The 13,772-nt window shown below is 46.2% G+C and overlaps 1 protein-coding gene across 2 annotated transcripts; it reads left to right on the forward strand.

Moving 5' to 3' along the window:
* Positions 1-221: 221 nt before the first annotated feature.
* On the forward strand, positions 222-13,257 carry LOC103065137 (uncharacterized). Of its 2 annotated transcripts, XM_088129520.1 has the most exons (6): positions 222-393; positions 1,612-2,079; positions 2,237-2,354; positions 4,799-4,881; positions 5,791-5,917; positions 6,996-13,257. In XM_088129520.1, the coding sequence occupies exons 2-6, from the start codon at positions 1,660-1,662 to the stop codon at positions 8,330-8,332; spliced, it is 2,085 nt and encodes a 694-aa protein (XP_087985646.1). In that variant the 5' UTR covers positions 222-393; positions 1,612-1,659; the 3' UTR covers positions 8,333-13,257. The 2 variants fall into 2 exon arrangements, with proteins under 2 accessions (XP_087985646.1, XP_025032654.1); XM_025176886.2 differs by lacking the exon at positions 222-393 and having other exon boundaries at positions 1,244-2,079.
* Positions 13,258-13,772: the final 515 nt, after the last annotated feature.

Below are 13,772 nucleotides of genomic sequence, written 5' to 3' on the forward strand. Positions count from 1 at the left end.
CCTGGCGACTTCGTGGAGGCGTTTCTGTGGTTAGCTTGCCAGCGATACCAAAGTGGTCGGCCGCTACTTCTGCTTCTGAAGAATCCTGCAGAAGTGGAGAGAGAGCTTGCATTCCTTTGAAGGGTTAAATAAACTAACGCTGATGCTTCCTAGAGAGGAAGGAAGGGGGGGGGGATATAAAAGGGAAGGAGAGGAGGGGGTCCTGGGGGGTAAATGCAGCTTCCAGCTTGTCTTGTGCCAATGTTTCTGGAAAAGTAGCTGAGATGCATGGAACTGTTGCAAGCGGCCGGCATCGTTTCAGCTTCCTTGCTCGGCCAACGTCCACCTCCCACCCCCATTCCTTTTTGGGAAATAAGAAATCCAGCACTGTCTTTCCAACTCTAAGGAAATCAGGTAAGTTCTCCCTGTATATCTCTCCAGCTGCAAGAGAACCCCTGGAGCTTTTGTAGGGGGCTGGGGGAGACAGGGGAGGGGGAGGAGGTAAGAATCCTTCCAGTAGGGAAAAGACTGGGCCAGGAAGTGGAGAGAAAAAAGTGGGGGGGGGGAGCTGAGGAAAGCGAGCAAAATCCCCCCCCCCCACTTGCCTTCCTGCTTCATTATTGTTATAGAGGTCGTTCTCTGAATGCAGAAAACTCTTCTGGGGTTTGGACAAGAAAGGGTTAAGGCATCCTGATAGCCCCATGAGAGTTCCCTGGTGTTCCAAGAAGGGCTTTGCCTTCTTTTGTTAGAGGAATTGCTCAAGGATGGAAAGCTGGAAAAGCAGCAATAACTAGAATGTTCTGAAGCGGGGGGGGGGGGAACTACTGGCAAAGTGAGTGTCCCTCCCTCTCCTGCCTTTCTGCTGCCAATGGTATCATCCATCTTTCTCTCTCTCTCTGTCTCTGCATCTGGAGCAAGGGCAGCCAGCTCTCTGAATCCGACTGAAAAAGAGAATACCAAGGCTAAAGAGGGGGCCAATCGCTGGTGAGGTTTGGAAAAAAGATCTTTGGGGCTGCCCTCTATAGGCAGGCATATTGAATGTGGGAGAAGTTTTGTCACCTGCGCAAAGTGTTTTGCTCTGGGCTCAAGGCAGACCTTTTTGGGGATAGATCTGCAAGACCATCCAAATATAATAAGAATGCTAAAAGGAATGAGGAGGAATAGAATAGCAGTGGTACTTCAGACAGTACCAACCATGTCGCTTACTTGATGTGGAATTTTATTTTTTTAAAAAGAAAAAAAAATCCCCTTTGCCAATTTTTCTGTAAGTTGGGTTAGGGTAGCAACGCCACATTGACTTTCATCCCACCCACTTTGATGGTGCTAGGACAAGAAAACGAGAAATTTCTTTCACATTCCCATAGTTGCTATGATAGAAGACTCAAAACAAAATGCCCAGACTATGGGATGCTTTGTTCTGAACCTGGAACACTTCAAAGTACTGTTTTGAGCTTGGAGCAGTTTTGCACATCCCTATCACTCAGACTTCTTAATAAAGAGAGATGTTGAGTACAGGCAGGCCTCTGAGTGCTAAATCTTGTTGGGCTTCAGAGTGTTAATAATGACATGTACCAGAGACTTCGTTGACTTGCCCAAATTTGGTATCTGCAGTCACTTTGCTGATTTTTGCAGAATCAGGGACAAGACGAGAGTGAACCTCCAGCTACGTTGGTGGCTAGTATGGAGTGTGGATCGGTGATGGAAGAGGGAGGCTCAGCTGGCTTGCAAGCAGGAAAGTCTCCTTACACCATCCAGGCTGGGAGCAGTGAGGAATTCTTGGAAAGAACGGCGCCAAAGTTTCTGGCTGAGAACGTCCCTAGCGTGGAAGCTCAGTGCTGGCGTTTCAGACAGTTCTCCTACCTGGAGGGCGTGGGTCCCCGAGAGGTTTGCAGCCAGCTGTACCATCTCTGCTGCCAGTGGCTGAAGCCGGAGCAGCACACCAAAAATCAGATCCTGGACCTGGTGGTCTTGGAACAGTTCCTGACTGTCCTGCCCCTGGAGATGAAGAACTGGGTCAGGGAGTGTATGCCAGAGAGCAGCTCCCAGGCGGTGGCCCTGGCCGAGGGCTTCCTGCTGAGCCAGGTGGAGGAGGCAGAGCAGGTGAGGACCCTTCGTCTTCATTCAAGGGGGACCCAACTTCTTCTGTCAATCACCCAGCACGGTGGCCCTTCTTCTCCCCAGCTCCTAATTTCCTTCTTTTGGCCCCACCAGTGTCGTGATGGTTTAGGCATCTCCGGGATGCTGGTTTCTCTTTTAGGTGCACGGCGCCTTGGAGGTTGTTCCTGACAAGCCCCAGGCAGCTTTATTTGATGCCGGAGCGCAGCTACTGGCTTTGGAGATCTCACAGGAGGTGGACGGAGAGGCTGCCTTATGGGGTAAGAATGTTAGGATCCCTTTCTGCTGTAATATTTTTTTTCAAGGCCTTAAAGCAGGGTTTCTCAACTTCAGCAACTTTAAGATGAAAACTTTAAGACTTCAACTCCCAGAATTCCCCAGCCAGCTGCGAAAGGCATCTTTATTGTCTATAACAGTGTTTCTCAACCTTGGCAACTTTAAGATGCGTGGACTTCAACTCCCAGAATTCCCCAGCCAGCTGTGAAAGGCATCTTTATTGCCTATAACAGTGTTTCTCAACCTTGGCAACTTTAAGATGCGTGGACTTCAACTCCCAGAATTCCCCAGCCAGCTGCGAAAGGCATCTTTATTGCCTATAACAGTGTTTCTCAACCTTGGCAACTTTAAGATGCGTGGACTTCAACTCCCAGAATTCCCCAGCCAGCTGCGAAAGGCATCTTTATTGCCTATAACAGTGTTTCTCAACCTTGGCAACTTTAAGATGCGTGGACTTCAACTCCCAGAATTCCCCAGCCAGCTGCGAAAGGCATCTTTATTGTCTATAACAGTGTTTCTCAACCTTGGCAACTTTAAGATGCGTGGACTTCAACTCCCAGAATTCCCCAGCCAGCTGCGAAAGGCATCTTTATTGTCTATAACAGTGTTTCTCAACCTTGGCAACTTTAAGATGCGTGGACTTCAACTCCCAGAATTCCCCAGCCAGCTGCGAAAGGCATCTTTATTGTCTATAACAGTGTTTCTCAACCTTGGCAACTTTAAGATGCGTGGACTTCAACTCCCAGAATTCCCCAGCCAGCCTGGCTGGCTGGGGAATTCTGGGAGTTGAAGTCCATGCATCTTAAAGTTGCCAAGGTTGAGAAACCCTGCCTTAAAGGATTCTGGCAGTGACACAATATTGTCAATGTGAGTCCCAATTCTTCATCCTGTTTTTCAGAGGGAGAACAACAGGCTTATTTAAGGTGGGGAGTTCATGACCTTTTTTCTGCCGTGGGTCCCTTTGAGAGTCTGGTGAAACCTATGGACCCCTTCTCAGAAAAATATATTTAATGTATAAATAAAATACATAGGTATAGACCAAGGGTGTCTTGCTGGCAGCCGGCAGGCCGCATGCAGCCCGTGGGACCTTCTTTTGCAGCCTTTAAGGGTACTGTATTATGAAAATATCATTTATTTTATTACAATTAATATTGTTAGCCAAGAAACTCTGAGTTTTATGCTGAGAAAGAAGGGAATCATCACAGCTCCAGCTGATTGTGCGATCAGTAGTAAAATTCCCTGAACTATCAATTCACCTTTACTTCATAATTGTCACCTTTTCTCATTTTTATGTTATTCAGCAAAAACTGGTTGGTTTAGTTGCAGCCTGACACTCGACTCGGGGATACAATTGTGGCCCTTCAGCCCTCTGAAGTTGGACACCCCAATATAGACTGTATTACAAAGGAGACCAATTATGTTCAAATTTATTGATCCTGTGCCATCAAGTCAGTGTCAGCTCTTAGCGACCTCATACATAGATTTTATCCATGAATGTTCAAATACAGTTGTTAAAATATTAAAAAAAAACTGGTACGCAATATAGGAATATATGTGCTTCTTTATTAATCCTTTAAATCAGTGTCAAGACAAACTAAATTTCAGCTGGAGGTTAGTGAAAATAAACTTGTAATATTTTTCCTATCCAACTTCACGGACCGCCTGGAATCTATTAAAAACCCCTGATTTAAAACAAAATAATGAATTGAGCCTAGCATTGGTTGAAACACTCATATGCAAACAGTTTGTCAGCTAAACTTTGGCGAGTTGGTAAAATGAGCAATTTTCTGCCAAACTTTGCCAGTGGGTGTTTGGAGTCGGTGCGCCAAAGGCCTTCATAATGTATATATGAATTTATTTACTTATTGGGAAGGGCTTTTATGGCGCTTCCATCAACACGAACCTAAGCAGCTTACAAAAGCCATCAAACACAAAAAACAGTGCCAAAATATAAATGAATATCCACAATTTAAATTAATAAAAATAATAAGGCACTTTTAGCGGTGGCCCCTTGCATCCTAGATACATTCATTATTGGCAACAGGGGAGTCCATGGGGGGGCTCAAAAAAGTCAAAACCCATGTGATTGAAACCCTGTGATTTACAGCATGTAAAAAGGGGGCAGGGCTTCAATTATGCAGTTGTAGCTGCCATTTTGACTTTTTTGACCCCCACTCCCTCACAGACACCCCTGATCAGTATAAATCTGGAAGAAACCTGTGTTCTACTTGGTTTCTAGCCCTACTCCAACCCTACTTAAGAAGGGTTTCCAGTCCTTTTTAAGTTTCACTAGCTTTGAGTTTTCCTGCATTTTAATACTGGGGCACAGAATGAATGTGCATAGAGGAATTAATTATTTGCAGCCCAAGGAGAATAAATCTTTCAGTGAAAGGATAAGCATTTTCCCACCACCTCTTCTTTCTTACAGGCGATCGAATAATACCAACGTTGTATCCATGCTCAACTCTTCCATACGGAGGAACAGAAACAACTTCCGTGCAACCAGACCAGGTAGGGGAAAAAATTGGAGGTGAAATCACCAGATTTTTAGATGCATATTAGAAATCACCCCACCTCCTGTGAGGTTTGATGTCCTTTTCTGGAAGCTGACCAGATTTCAGTGTTCTTGCCTGAAATGTGGTGAAATTGATTTAAAAATCTTCTGGATGGTGCCCCAGGGACACCAATTTAAATATTTGAGTTTTAAAAATTTAAATTGGGGTCCCTGGGACACCATCCAGAAGAGTCCTTTGTTCCAGCTTGCTCACAAGCAACCCCCTGTTAACCCCTGTGAGGAGAATGACTTATGAAACTTAAGGCTTTGACTAATTGAAATATATTAATGAAATTAGCTTTACAGCAATAAATGCTAATGATATAATAAAACTATCTTACAGAGCAATAAATAAAATTGCTATGTAGACTGAAGTTTTCAGTCATGTGCTTATTATCAGTTATATTGGACAGGAAGCCGGAAAACAGATGAGACAAGTAAAAATGCTGATGGAAGGAATGTGGCAAGAGAAAAGAACAGGGAAGTATTGTAAAATTAGCACCAAGAACGGTTGCAAATCCTGGGAGTCATGATTGTGGTTTTAAGAAATAAAAGGGATTGCTGTGAGGGGTTTGGGACCACTCGGCCTCAAGCTGTCCATTTGACCGCTTGTCCGTGCTGGTCGTCATTGCAATGGGAATGGGAATTTATGTAAGTATGTTTTGCTCTATGCTATTGAACTGAAATTTAATAAAACCTTTGGAATCTTGAAGTGGTCAGCGTTTTGGTGTGTATGCCGGTCGTTTTTGACGAGGATTTTCCCCTGACACCCCCCGTGGATCCTTCCTGGGGCTGGATCTGCTCCCAGATGGAGAAGGTCAGCTTGCATTAAAGTGAGGAGGAAATCATGTTCTCTTCCCTCTCAGGATCCGGTGACTTGTGAGGAGGTGGCTGTGTGTTTCACAGAAGAGGAGTGGGCGCTGCTGGATTCGGAGCAAAAGGCCCTGCACGGAGCAGTCATGGCAGAGAACTGGAAGACGGTGGCCTCTCTGGGTAAATCCATCTCTTTGGGAAGCAGTCCTGGTTTCTCGATTGCTTTACAACACCCGGAATTTTTCTCTTCCTTCCTGGGTGACTTCAGATGTCCTTTTGCAAACTTTAATACACCAGGGTGTGTGTGTGTGTGTGTGTGTGTGTGAAGGCTGGATAGCTGAATTGAAACATTCTAAGCCACCATTTGCTTTGTTGGAGTTTTTTTTGGTGGGGGGGGTTGACTCCTGGCAACTGCCTGGCCTAGTCCCTGCAGTTTTCTTGGCAAGGTTTTTCGGAAGTGATTTGCCCTTGCCTCCTTCCTGGGGCTGAGAGAGAGGGACTGGCCCAAGGTCACCCAGCTGGCTTTGTGCCTCAGGCGAGACTAGAACTCAGGATCTCCCAGTTTCTAGCCTGGCACCTTCATCACTACACCAAACTGGCTCTCCTTGAGTATATTTGTTGGAAACTTACTGTGGATAATTTCTAGCTTAGTTTCCACCCAGTATGCTCCCAGTAAATCACTTCCTGTATCAGAGGAAGTCCACGTGCCACTCAGTTCAGCTAGCAAAAATGACAGCTTGATGTTCACTTATTAAGCAGCAGCAAACAATAAAATACTTTCTGGCAAAATGGGATGAAAGGCCAGCAAAAGCAGGGAGAGAAAGAAACAGGTTTTTTCCCCCCTTACTCCCTTGCAGAAAGAGTTTTTTCCCTTAGTCCTGCAAAAGCCATTCCCATCCACAGAACCCACCTAAACAGAGTCTTCCCAAGCTGGATTCCACAGAATCCTAGAGCTCCAAGAAGATGTGAATGGGGCTTTGCGCATGGCTGAATCCTGTCACCATCACGTTACATCGTGAGCAAACTGTGTCCACTCCACTAGGTAGACCGGACTATTGTCTTCTAATACTCTGGTGAGTCAAGGAGGTGTCTCTCTGAGCCACTTCCAAATGTTATCTCGTTCTCGACTTACAAAATGCTTCCGCCCCTTTTGCCCAGGCAACAGATCCTACCTATCTCTGTCAAAGTCATCTTTCTTACTTTCGACAAATTGTGAGTGGATTTTCACCTCATGTTTTGCTTCTTTCCTTGATTTCAGGTACTGTTTCCTATCAGCTGTCAGGAGGTGAAGGTGAATCAAGTGGACAATCTGAGGTTGAACGGAAGAGGAGTGACTCCCCAGTGTATCGGGAAGACGACGTTGCAGAAACCGGCCTCCCCAGAAGACCTCATAAGAGAAGAGAAAGAAGCGAGTGTCTTGTGTGTGAGAAAACGTTCAGCTATAAATCGAGCCTTAAAGCTCACTGGAAACTCCACACTGGAGAGAAACCCTTCCAGTGCTCTGAGTGCCGAAAGAGCTTCAGCAAAAGCACGTACCTCGTTTACCACCAGAGAATCCACACCGGCGAGAGACCGTACCAGTGTTCGGACTGCGGGAAGAGCTTCAGCGTGAGCAAATACCTCACTTCTCATCAAACGATTCACACCGGGGAGAAACCGTTCAAGTGCTCGGAGTGCGGGAAGGGCTTCCGTCAAAACTCGGACCTCTCTACCCACCAACGAACTCACACTGGAGAGAAGCCCTACCGGTGCCTCGAATGCGGGAAGAGCTTTAGCCAAAGCTCCAGTTTCAACAAACATCAGAGGATTCACACCGGGGAGAAACCGTACACCTGCTCGGAATGCGGAAAGAGCTTTGTGGCTAGCGCGTACCTCACATCCCACCAGCGCGTTCACACTGGCAAGAGACCGTACACCTGCACGTTGTGCGGAAAGGGCTTCACAAAGAGCCCACACCTGGTTTTCCATCAAAGTATTCACACGGGAGAGAAGCCGTATAAATGCCCAGAATGTGGGAAGAGCTTCACGCAGAAGGCGAACCTCACTTCCCATCAGAGAATTCACACTGGGGAGAAACCCTATCAGTGCTTGGAGTGTGGGAAAAGCTTCACGCTGAAAGGAAATCTCACCACCCACCAACGGACTCATACCGGGGAAAAACCCTACAAATGCTTGGAATGTGGGAAAAGCTTTAGCCATTGCACGAGCCTCAATTCTCACCAGACCACTCACACCCGAGTGAAACCCTACAAGTGTCTGGAGTGTGGGAAGAACTTCAGCACCAGGAAATACCTTTCTTATCATCAGAGAATCCACACAGGAGAGAATCTGTTTAAATGCTTAGAGTGCGGGAAGAGCTTCTGTGTGAGCACCAGCTTGACTTTACATCAGAGGATCCACACAGGGGAGAAGCCATATAAGTGCTTGGAGTGTGGCAGGACTTTTACTCAGAGCTCCAGCCTTAACAGCCATCAGAGAAGTCATCGTGGAGAAACCGTAGATATGCAAGGCGGTTATAATGAACACCATTTGCAATACAATCCAAGTTTGAAGTGGACCACAGTGAACATGCCGATTGTTAAATATGATGTCTGAGTCATCACAGCAAAGAAGTCGTTTGCTAGGGAGAAACCACAGGAATGTCTTATCAAGATCCACAGAGCTGGCAAACTCGAGAAGCGACAACCGCACAGGTTTTAGGAAAACATCTTTAATGCTGGCCAGGGTAACTGCATAATCTTGCAAATTGGAAAAGTTCCCAGGCAGACTTATAGCAAGCCAATTAAAGCAAAATCTCTCTGAAATGTTTCCTGCCCATAGGCCCGATCTCTGGGCTGCCTCTTCCCGCACCCACTGAACTCCTCTGCCTGATTCCCATGGTCTCTCATGTGTCCATAATGTGGAAGCAGTTTCACTCAGATTCTCAAAGTATTCCTAGGGTGTGAAAGAGTAAGGTGGCCCTTTTTGTGGGGCAAGGAGGCAAATGCTGATGATAGACTGAGACATATCTTGAAGCACTTTATAGAAAAGCAGGGTGTCGATATTAATCTAGATGGAATAACAGAGAACAGGCAGCCTGATCTGAGGGTGGTTGGCTACAGTCTGGATGAAAGATGGGATTCTGTGTCCTGGAGGAGAATTGGCAGGCTCCAGGCGAAGTGGTTTGCTGGAGGAGGATAGGGCGATGGTAAGATCTCGGTGGTGATGCAGAGGTGGATGTGGCAGGAGGCAGGGTGGGCCACCCTCAGAGAATGTGTCCTCAGTGTTTGACACCGACTGTGCCTCCTGGCCTGCTGTTCCCCACCCCAATGCCTGGTCATCAGGTCCTTGGAGAGCTTAATCTCAGGATGTTGCAGCTTAATGCTAGGTCAGTCTGTGATAACCCTTTCCTCCTACGATACCTTATTTTGGAAGAGAGAACTGATTTGGCCTGTATTTATGAAACTGGGTGGGCCATGGAAGGAAGGTTCCCCTTTTGGAAATATGCCCGCCTGGGTTCCAAGTGTGGTAGGTGCTTCAACCCCAGGGCAAGGGTCAGGGCATATAATAGTATGTGAGAATGACCTTGGGAGACATAGGGAAGAGCCGTAGCCAGAGCAATGGTCAGATAAGCAGCTTAGCTCACAGAAGGAATGTGGGGTTGACAAATGTTTCAGAAAGGACCCCCCCCCCCCGTTTCTTGGGCTGTAAAGGCAATAGGGGAGAAAGGTACTTTCAGACTTGCAAGCTTCTGTTAATGTAACCTTACAATAAAGTAGAGCTAGTCCATCTGGGTATGCTTCTTGTCTGGACTACCTCGCAAGGCAGAGAGGGAGTGGCTGTTATTATCCAGGAGACTCTTGTGAGTTTTAGAGGCGCTGCTCTGCAGATAAACAGATGTGAGACCCTATTTGTGAAGCAGGGCTCTAGGAAACAGATGGGATTGTCATTCTCGTACTGGCCTCCCTGCTGCAGACCCACATCCCTGCCTGAGTCACTCATCAGAGTTGCCAGCCGATCGGTGGAATTCCCCAGGCTGACGATTCTGGGAGACTCTAATCTGCTCTCCTTAGGCACCAACTTGGGAGCGTTTCAGAGTTGATAGCCACTATGGCAAACATGGACCTAACCCAAGTTGTGGAGGACCAACATACCGGGCGTTGGATCTCATTTTTGTCTTGGGGCAGTGGCGATGTGATCTGGAGTTGGGGAGTGTTTCTGTTTTACATGGGCAGATCACTCTTGGATTGCTTTGGAGTTATCCTTACTCCACTGCAGGGAGGTAAGACCTATTCATCTGATCCACCACAAGTGCTTGATGGACCCAGTTGGGTTTCAGGGAGTACTTGGTGGAATTCCGGAGGATCTAGTCACACTTCAGCTGAGGCCTCAGTCACCACTTGGAATGGCATGGCCTTAGACTGAATTGCACCTGCAATAGCCGCTCTCTGCCCACGGAACCTGGAGAACCCTCTGGTCTTCAGAGGAACTCCAGGAGATGAATGTCAGCCCCGCTAGGTAGATCAGACCAAGTACAGCCTCTCCTCATTTAGTAATTGCAATCTGTTCCTTAAATCAAAAGCAAAATGGCCGCTAAGTGAAATGGTTGCTAAGTGAACATGTGACTGAAGAGAGAGAGAGAGAGAGAGAGAGAGAGAGAGAGAGAGAGATGCTGTGCAGATCACTGGTTGGTACCGTCTCATTTAGATAAAGTTCTCTTGTACAGCTATGCCAGCGTTACTCTCACTTCAGCGTGTATTGCTGTCAGGCACATGAAATTTGGTCGTAAGTGGAGGCATTGGTCAGAAAATGATTTTTTAAAAAAATTATTGTCGTGTTTGCAAATGGTCACTAAACGGGGTAGCTGCTACATGAGGAGTGTCTGTAATCCACTCCATAGGAAGGCTAAAGGCTCATACTTTTATTGAGATTGGCCATAATAACAAAATCTTGCAAGTCTGATTATTCTGTGCCTCCTCCCCCTCCTCCTTATAGTTCAGTGAATTTGGGAGGCGTCTGCCATTCTGGGCTTAAGAAATATTTCAGCCCCTTTTACCTAGGTAACAGTTCCTGCATATTTCCATCAAGGACATCTTCCTGACTCTCTGCATGAAACAGCAGAAGAGATGTCGGGAATATCGCTGGAGGAAAATAAAGAGCAAATCCAACCAGACACAGATAAGAGCCTTTATTACAGATAGCACTGTGGCAATAGAATGGCAAAACAGAATTATTTTGGCACTCTTATTTGCATCCACAGATTGCCTTCCGGCAACCCTATTTAAGGCAACTCAGTCCTTGTTGGGAGGACTAAGTTAGAGGATTATTGCAGGGTTGCTGTGAGAATTCTTCATGGCATCTACCTGATCAAATTGCGTGGATCCACTCGGACTCTAGCTGAACAGGTCTCATGCAGCAAGCTGAGGTATGATGATGTGGTTATCTAGGAAGAGTTTTATCCTGTTGGCCTTGAGTAAGAGAGCAGGGATCTTGGAGCTGTGAGTGTGTCCACCTGTATTTTAGACTGAGTAGCTGTGGATCTGGAGGCTTGCCATCTTTGATTCTGGAATGGGTCATGGTGCCCCAAATGGACCCAATGTACAATTTGCGGGTCTTCCCAGATGCAACTTCTGCTCAAAGAACAGGTGGCAGCCATGCTCAGAGGACCTTTGTACACATCCACGTTGTGTGCCAGTTGCACCCACTTCTGAATTGGGAGGCCCTGTTCATGGTCACTCGTGCCTTGATCCCCTTGCAATCGGGTTACCACAATGTGCTCTACATGGGGTCATGCAGAAGCTGCAGCTGGTCCATAATGCAGCAGTGCAGGTAGTTATGGGTATACCTCGAAAGGCCCCTGTAAACATCTCTACTTTGGGAGCTGCACTGGTTACCAGTGAACTTCCAGGAACAATTTACAGTGTTGGTTCTCACCTGTGAAGATCTTCATGGTGCAGAACAAGGTTAATTGTGGGATCATGTGCCTCAAATTATTTCTGCTCATTTGGGAAGATCTGGCCCCGTCACTTAGGTGGGACTATAATCCGGTGGGACCCAGGAGATGTGCATTTTCTGTCAAAGGCCCTGCTCTTTGAAAAACCATCCTCCCTGAGACTCCGCTGGACCCACAACTGCCCACCTTTCCAAAGGCATTAAAGTTCTTTTCCCCGGTCCTGGGTTGAACACAGGTGGAATCTGCCTGGATGAATTTTTCTCAGCACTTTATGTCTTAATGTTTTTGTGATTTGTTTTTATTGTTTGATTACTATGCTGTTTTACATGGGTGTATGGCTGTTTATTGATGACGTACACTACCCTGAGTCATGTGCTGAGCTGGTGGCTACATAAATCACATAAATAAATCTATGATTATTCTTTCAGAACATGGCATGGACAAGAATTCCAAATGTGTGATTCCTTTTCCCATTGTTCCCAGCCCCCCTTTCAAGACCCCTTGATCTGGTTACATTTGTTCTCACTTTCTTTATGGTTTGCCCTACAGTACAAACACAACTGGAAATTGGTTTCTAACAGCTGGAGAAACTTAGCATAACCATATTCTTTCTATAAACCAGATTCTTTCTAGATAGTTATCCGGACCAAGAGAATAGGCCAGACGGTGGTTAAAGAGGGATGCCTTAGTTGCAGTTTTGTCATTATAATTTGATTTTCATTAAAGGGAGTCCTCGTTTAGTGACCACAATTAGGACTGGCAACTTGGCTGTTAAGTGAAGTAGTCGCTAAGTGAAACCATGATTGTGCTTATGATTTTACTTCAGCTTTCCTTTGCTTTACAGACCTGCAAAGATTAGTTGCAAAGTTACTTTTTCATCACTGTCATAACTGCAAACGGTCACTAAAATGAGGCGGTCCCTAAATGAGGACTACCTGTAGTTCACTTCCATAACAATACAGGAAGTTGCCTGGATCTGGAGTTGAGGCCTGGTTTATACTTCAGTAGACATTACAGGTAGTCCTTGGTTAACAACCACACATTCAGTGACTGTTCAAAGTTATGATGGCGCTGAATGAGGGGGACTTAAAACTGGTCCTGGAAGTTCTAGCCGTCCTAGCACCCCTGCGGTCATGTGATCGTGATCTGGGCACTGGGAAGCTGGGTTGCACTTACAATGGTTGCAGAATCCCATGGTCACGTGATCACCATTTGCAACCTTTGCTGCTGGCTTTCCACAAGCAAAATCAAGGAAGCTGGCAGGGAAGGTCGCAAGTCACACTGGTAAATCTCCCACATCTGGCAGCAGCCATCCCACCCCACCGCACTTGTACCACCCCAGCCCTTCGCACACCCTCATGTGCCCTTCCGCACCTGGCAATACCACAGTCCCACTGCACTCATACCATGCCAACCCTTGCACACCCTTGCGTGCTCTCCTGCACACTGCAGCAGCCACCCCAAGCCCCACCACGCTCACACCAGCCCCTTGCACACCCTTGTGCACCCTCCCACACTGCAGGAGCCCCCCCACCCTGCCACACTTGCACTGCACTGGCCCCTTGCGCACCCTCATGCACCCTCCCCCACCCAAGGATTATTATAAATAATTATAAATATAAATGATAAATTATTATAAATATATTTATATAAATATTATATAATATGTTATACAAATGTATTGTGCACATATATAAATATATAAATATTTATGATCTGTTTTTAAATATTTATGATCTGTTCCTGTTTTTTTTTTTAAATCTGCATTTATTTTTACCTTATTTATGTATCAATGATTGCTTTAATTGCCAACTGCCTGGAGTATTCTATCCAGACATCCAACAGGCATATAAAATAAGCTGTGCAAATCAATGGGCCTCCTACACAGCTATAGACAGGTCAGGAAGCCACAGGACGGACAGAACACGGTGAAACAAACCGGCTCTAGGTTGTCAAAGGCTGTCCACTCTCCCCTTATTTATTCAACCTCTGTGCTGAATATATATTAAGGGAAGCTGGATCGGAAGAAGATGAGCGTGGACTGGAGGAAGAAACATCAATAACCTGAGCTATGTTGCCGACACTATCCTGATAGCCAAAAAT

Source organism: Python bivittatus, unplaced genomic scaffold, assembly GCF_059951505.1.
Source record: "Python bivittatus isolate LINGU-HERP-01145 unplaced genomic scaffold, Pbiv_v1 ctg000810_np1212, whole genome shotgun sequence".
Taxonomy (NCBI): Eukaryota; Metazoa; Chordata; class Lepidosauria; order Squamata; family Pythonidae; genus Python; species Python bivittatus.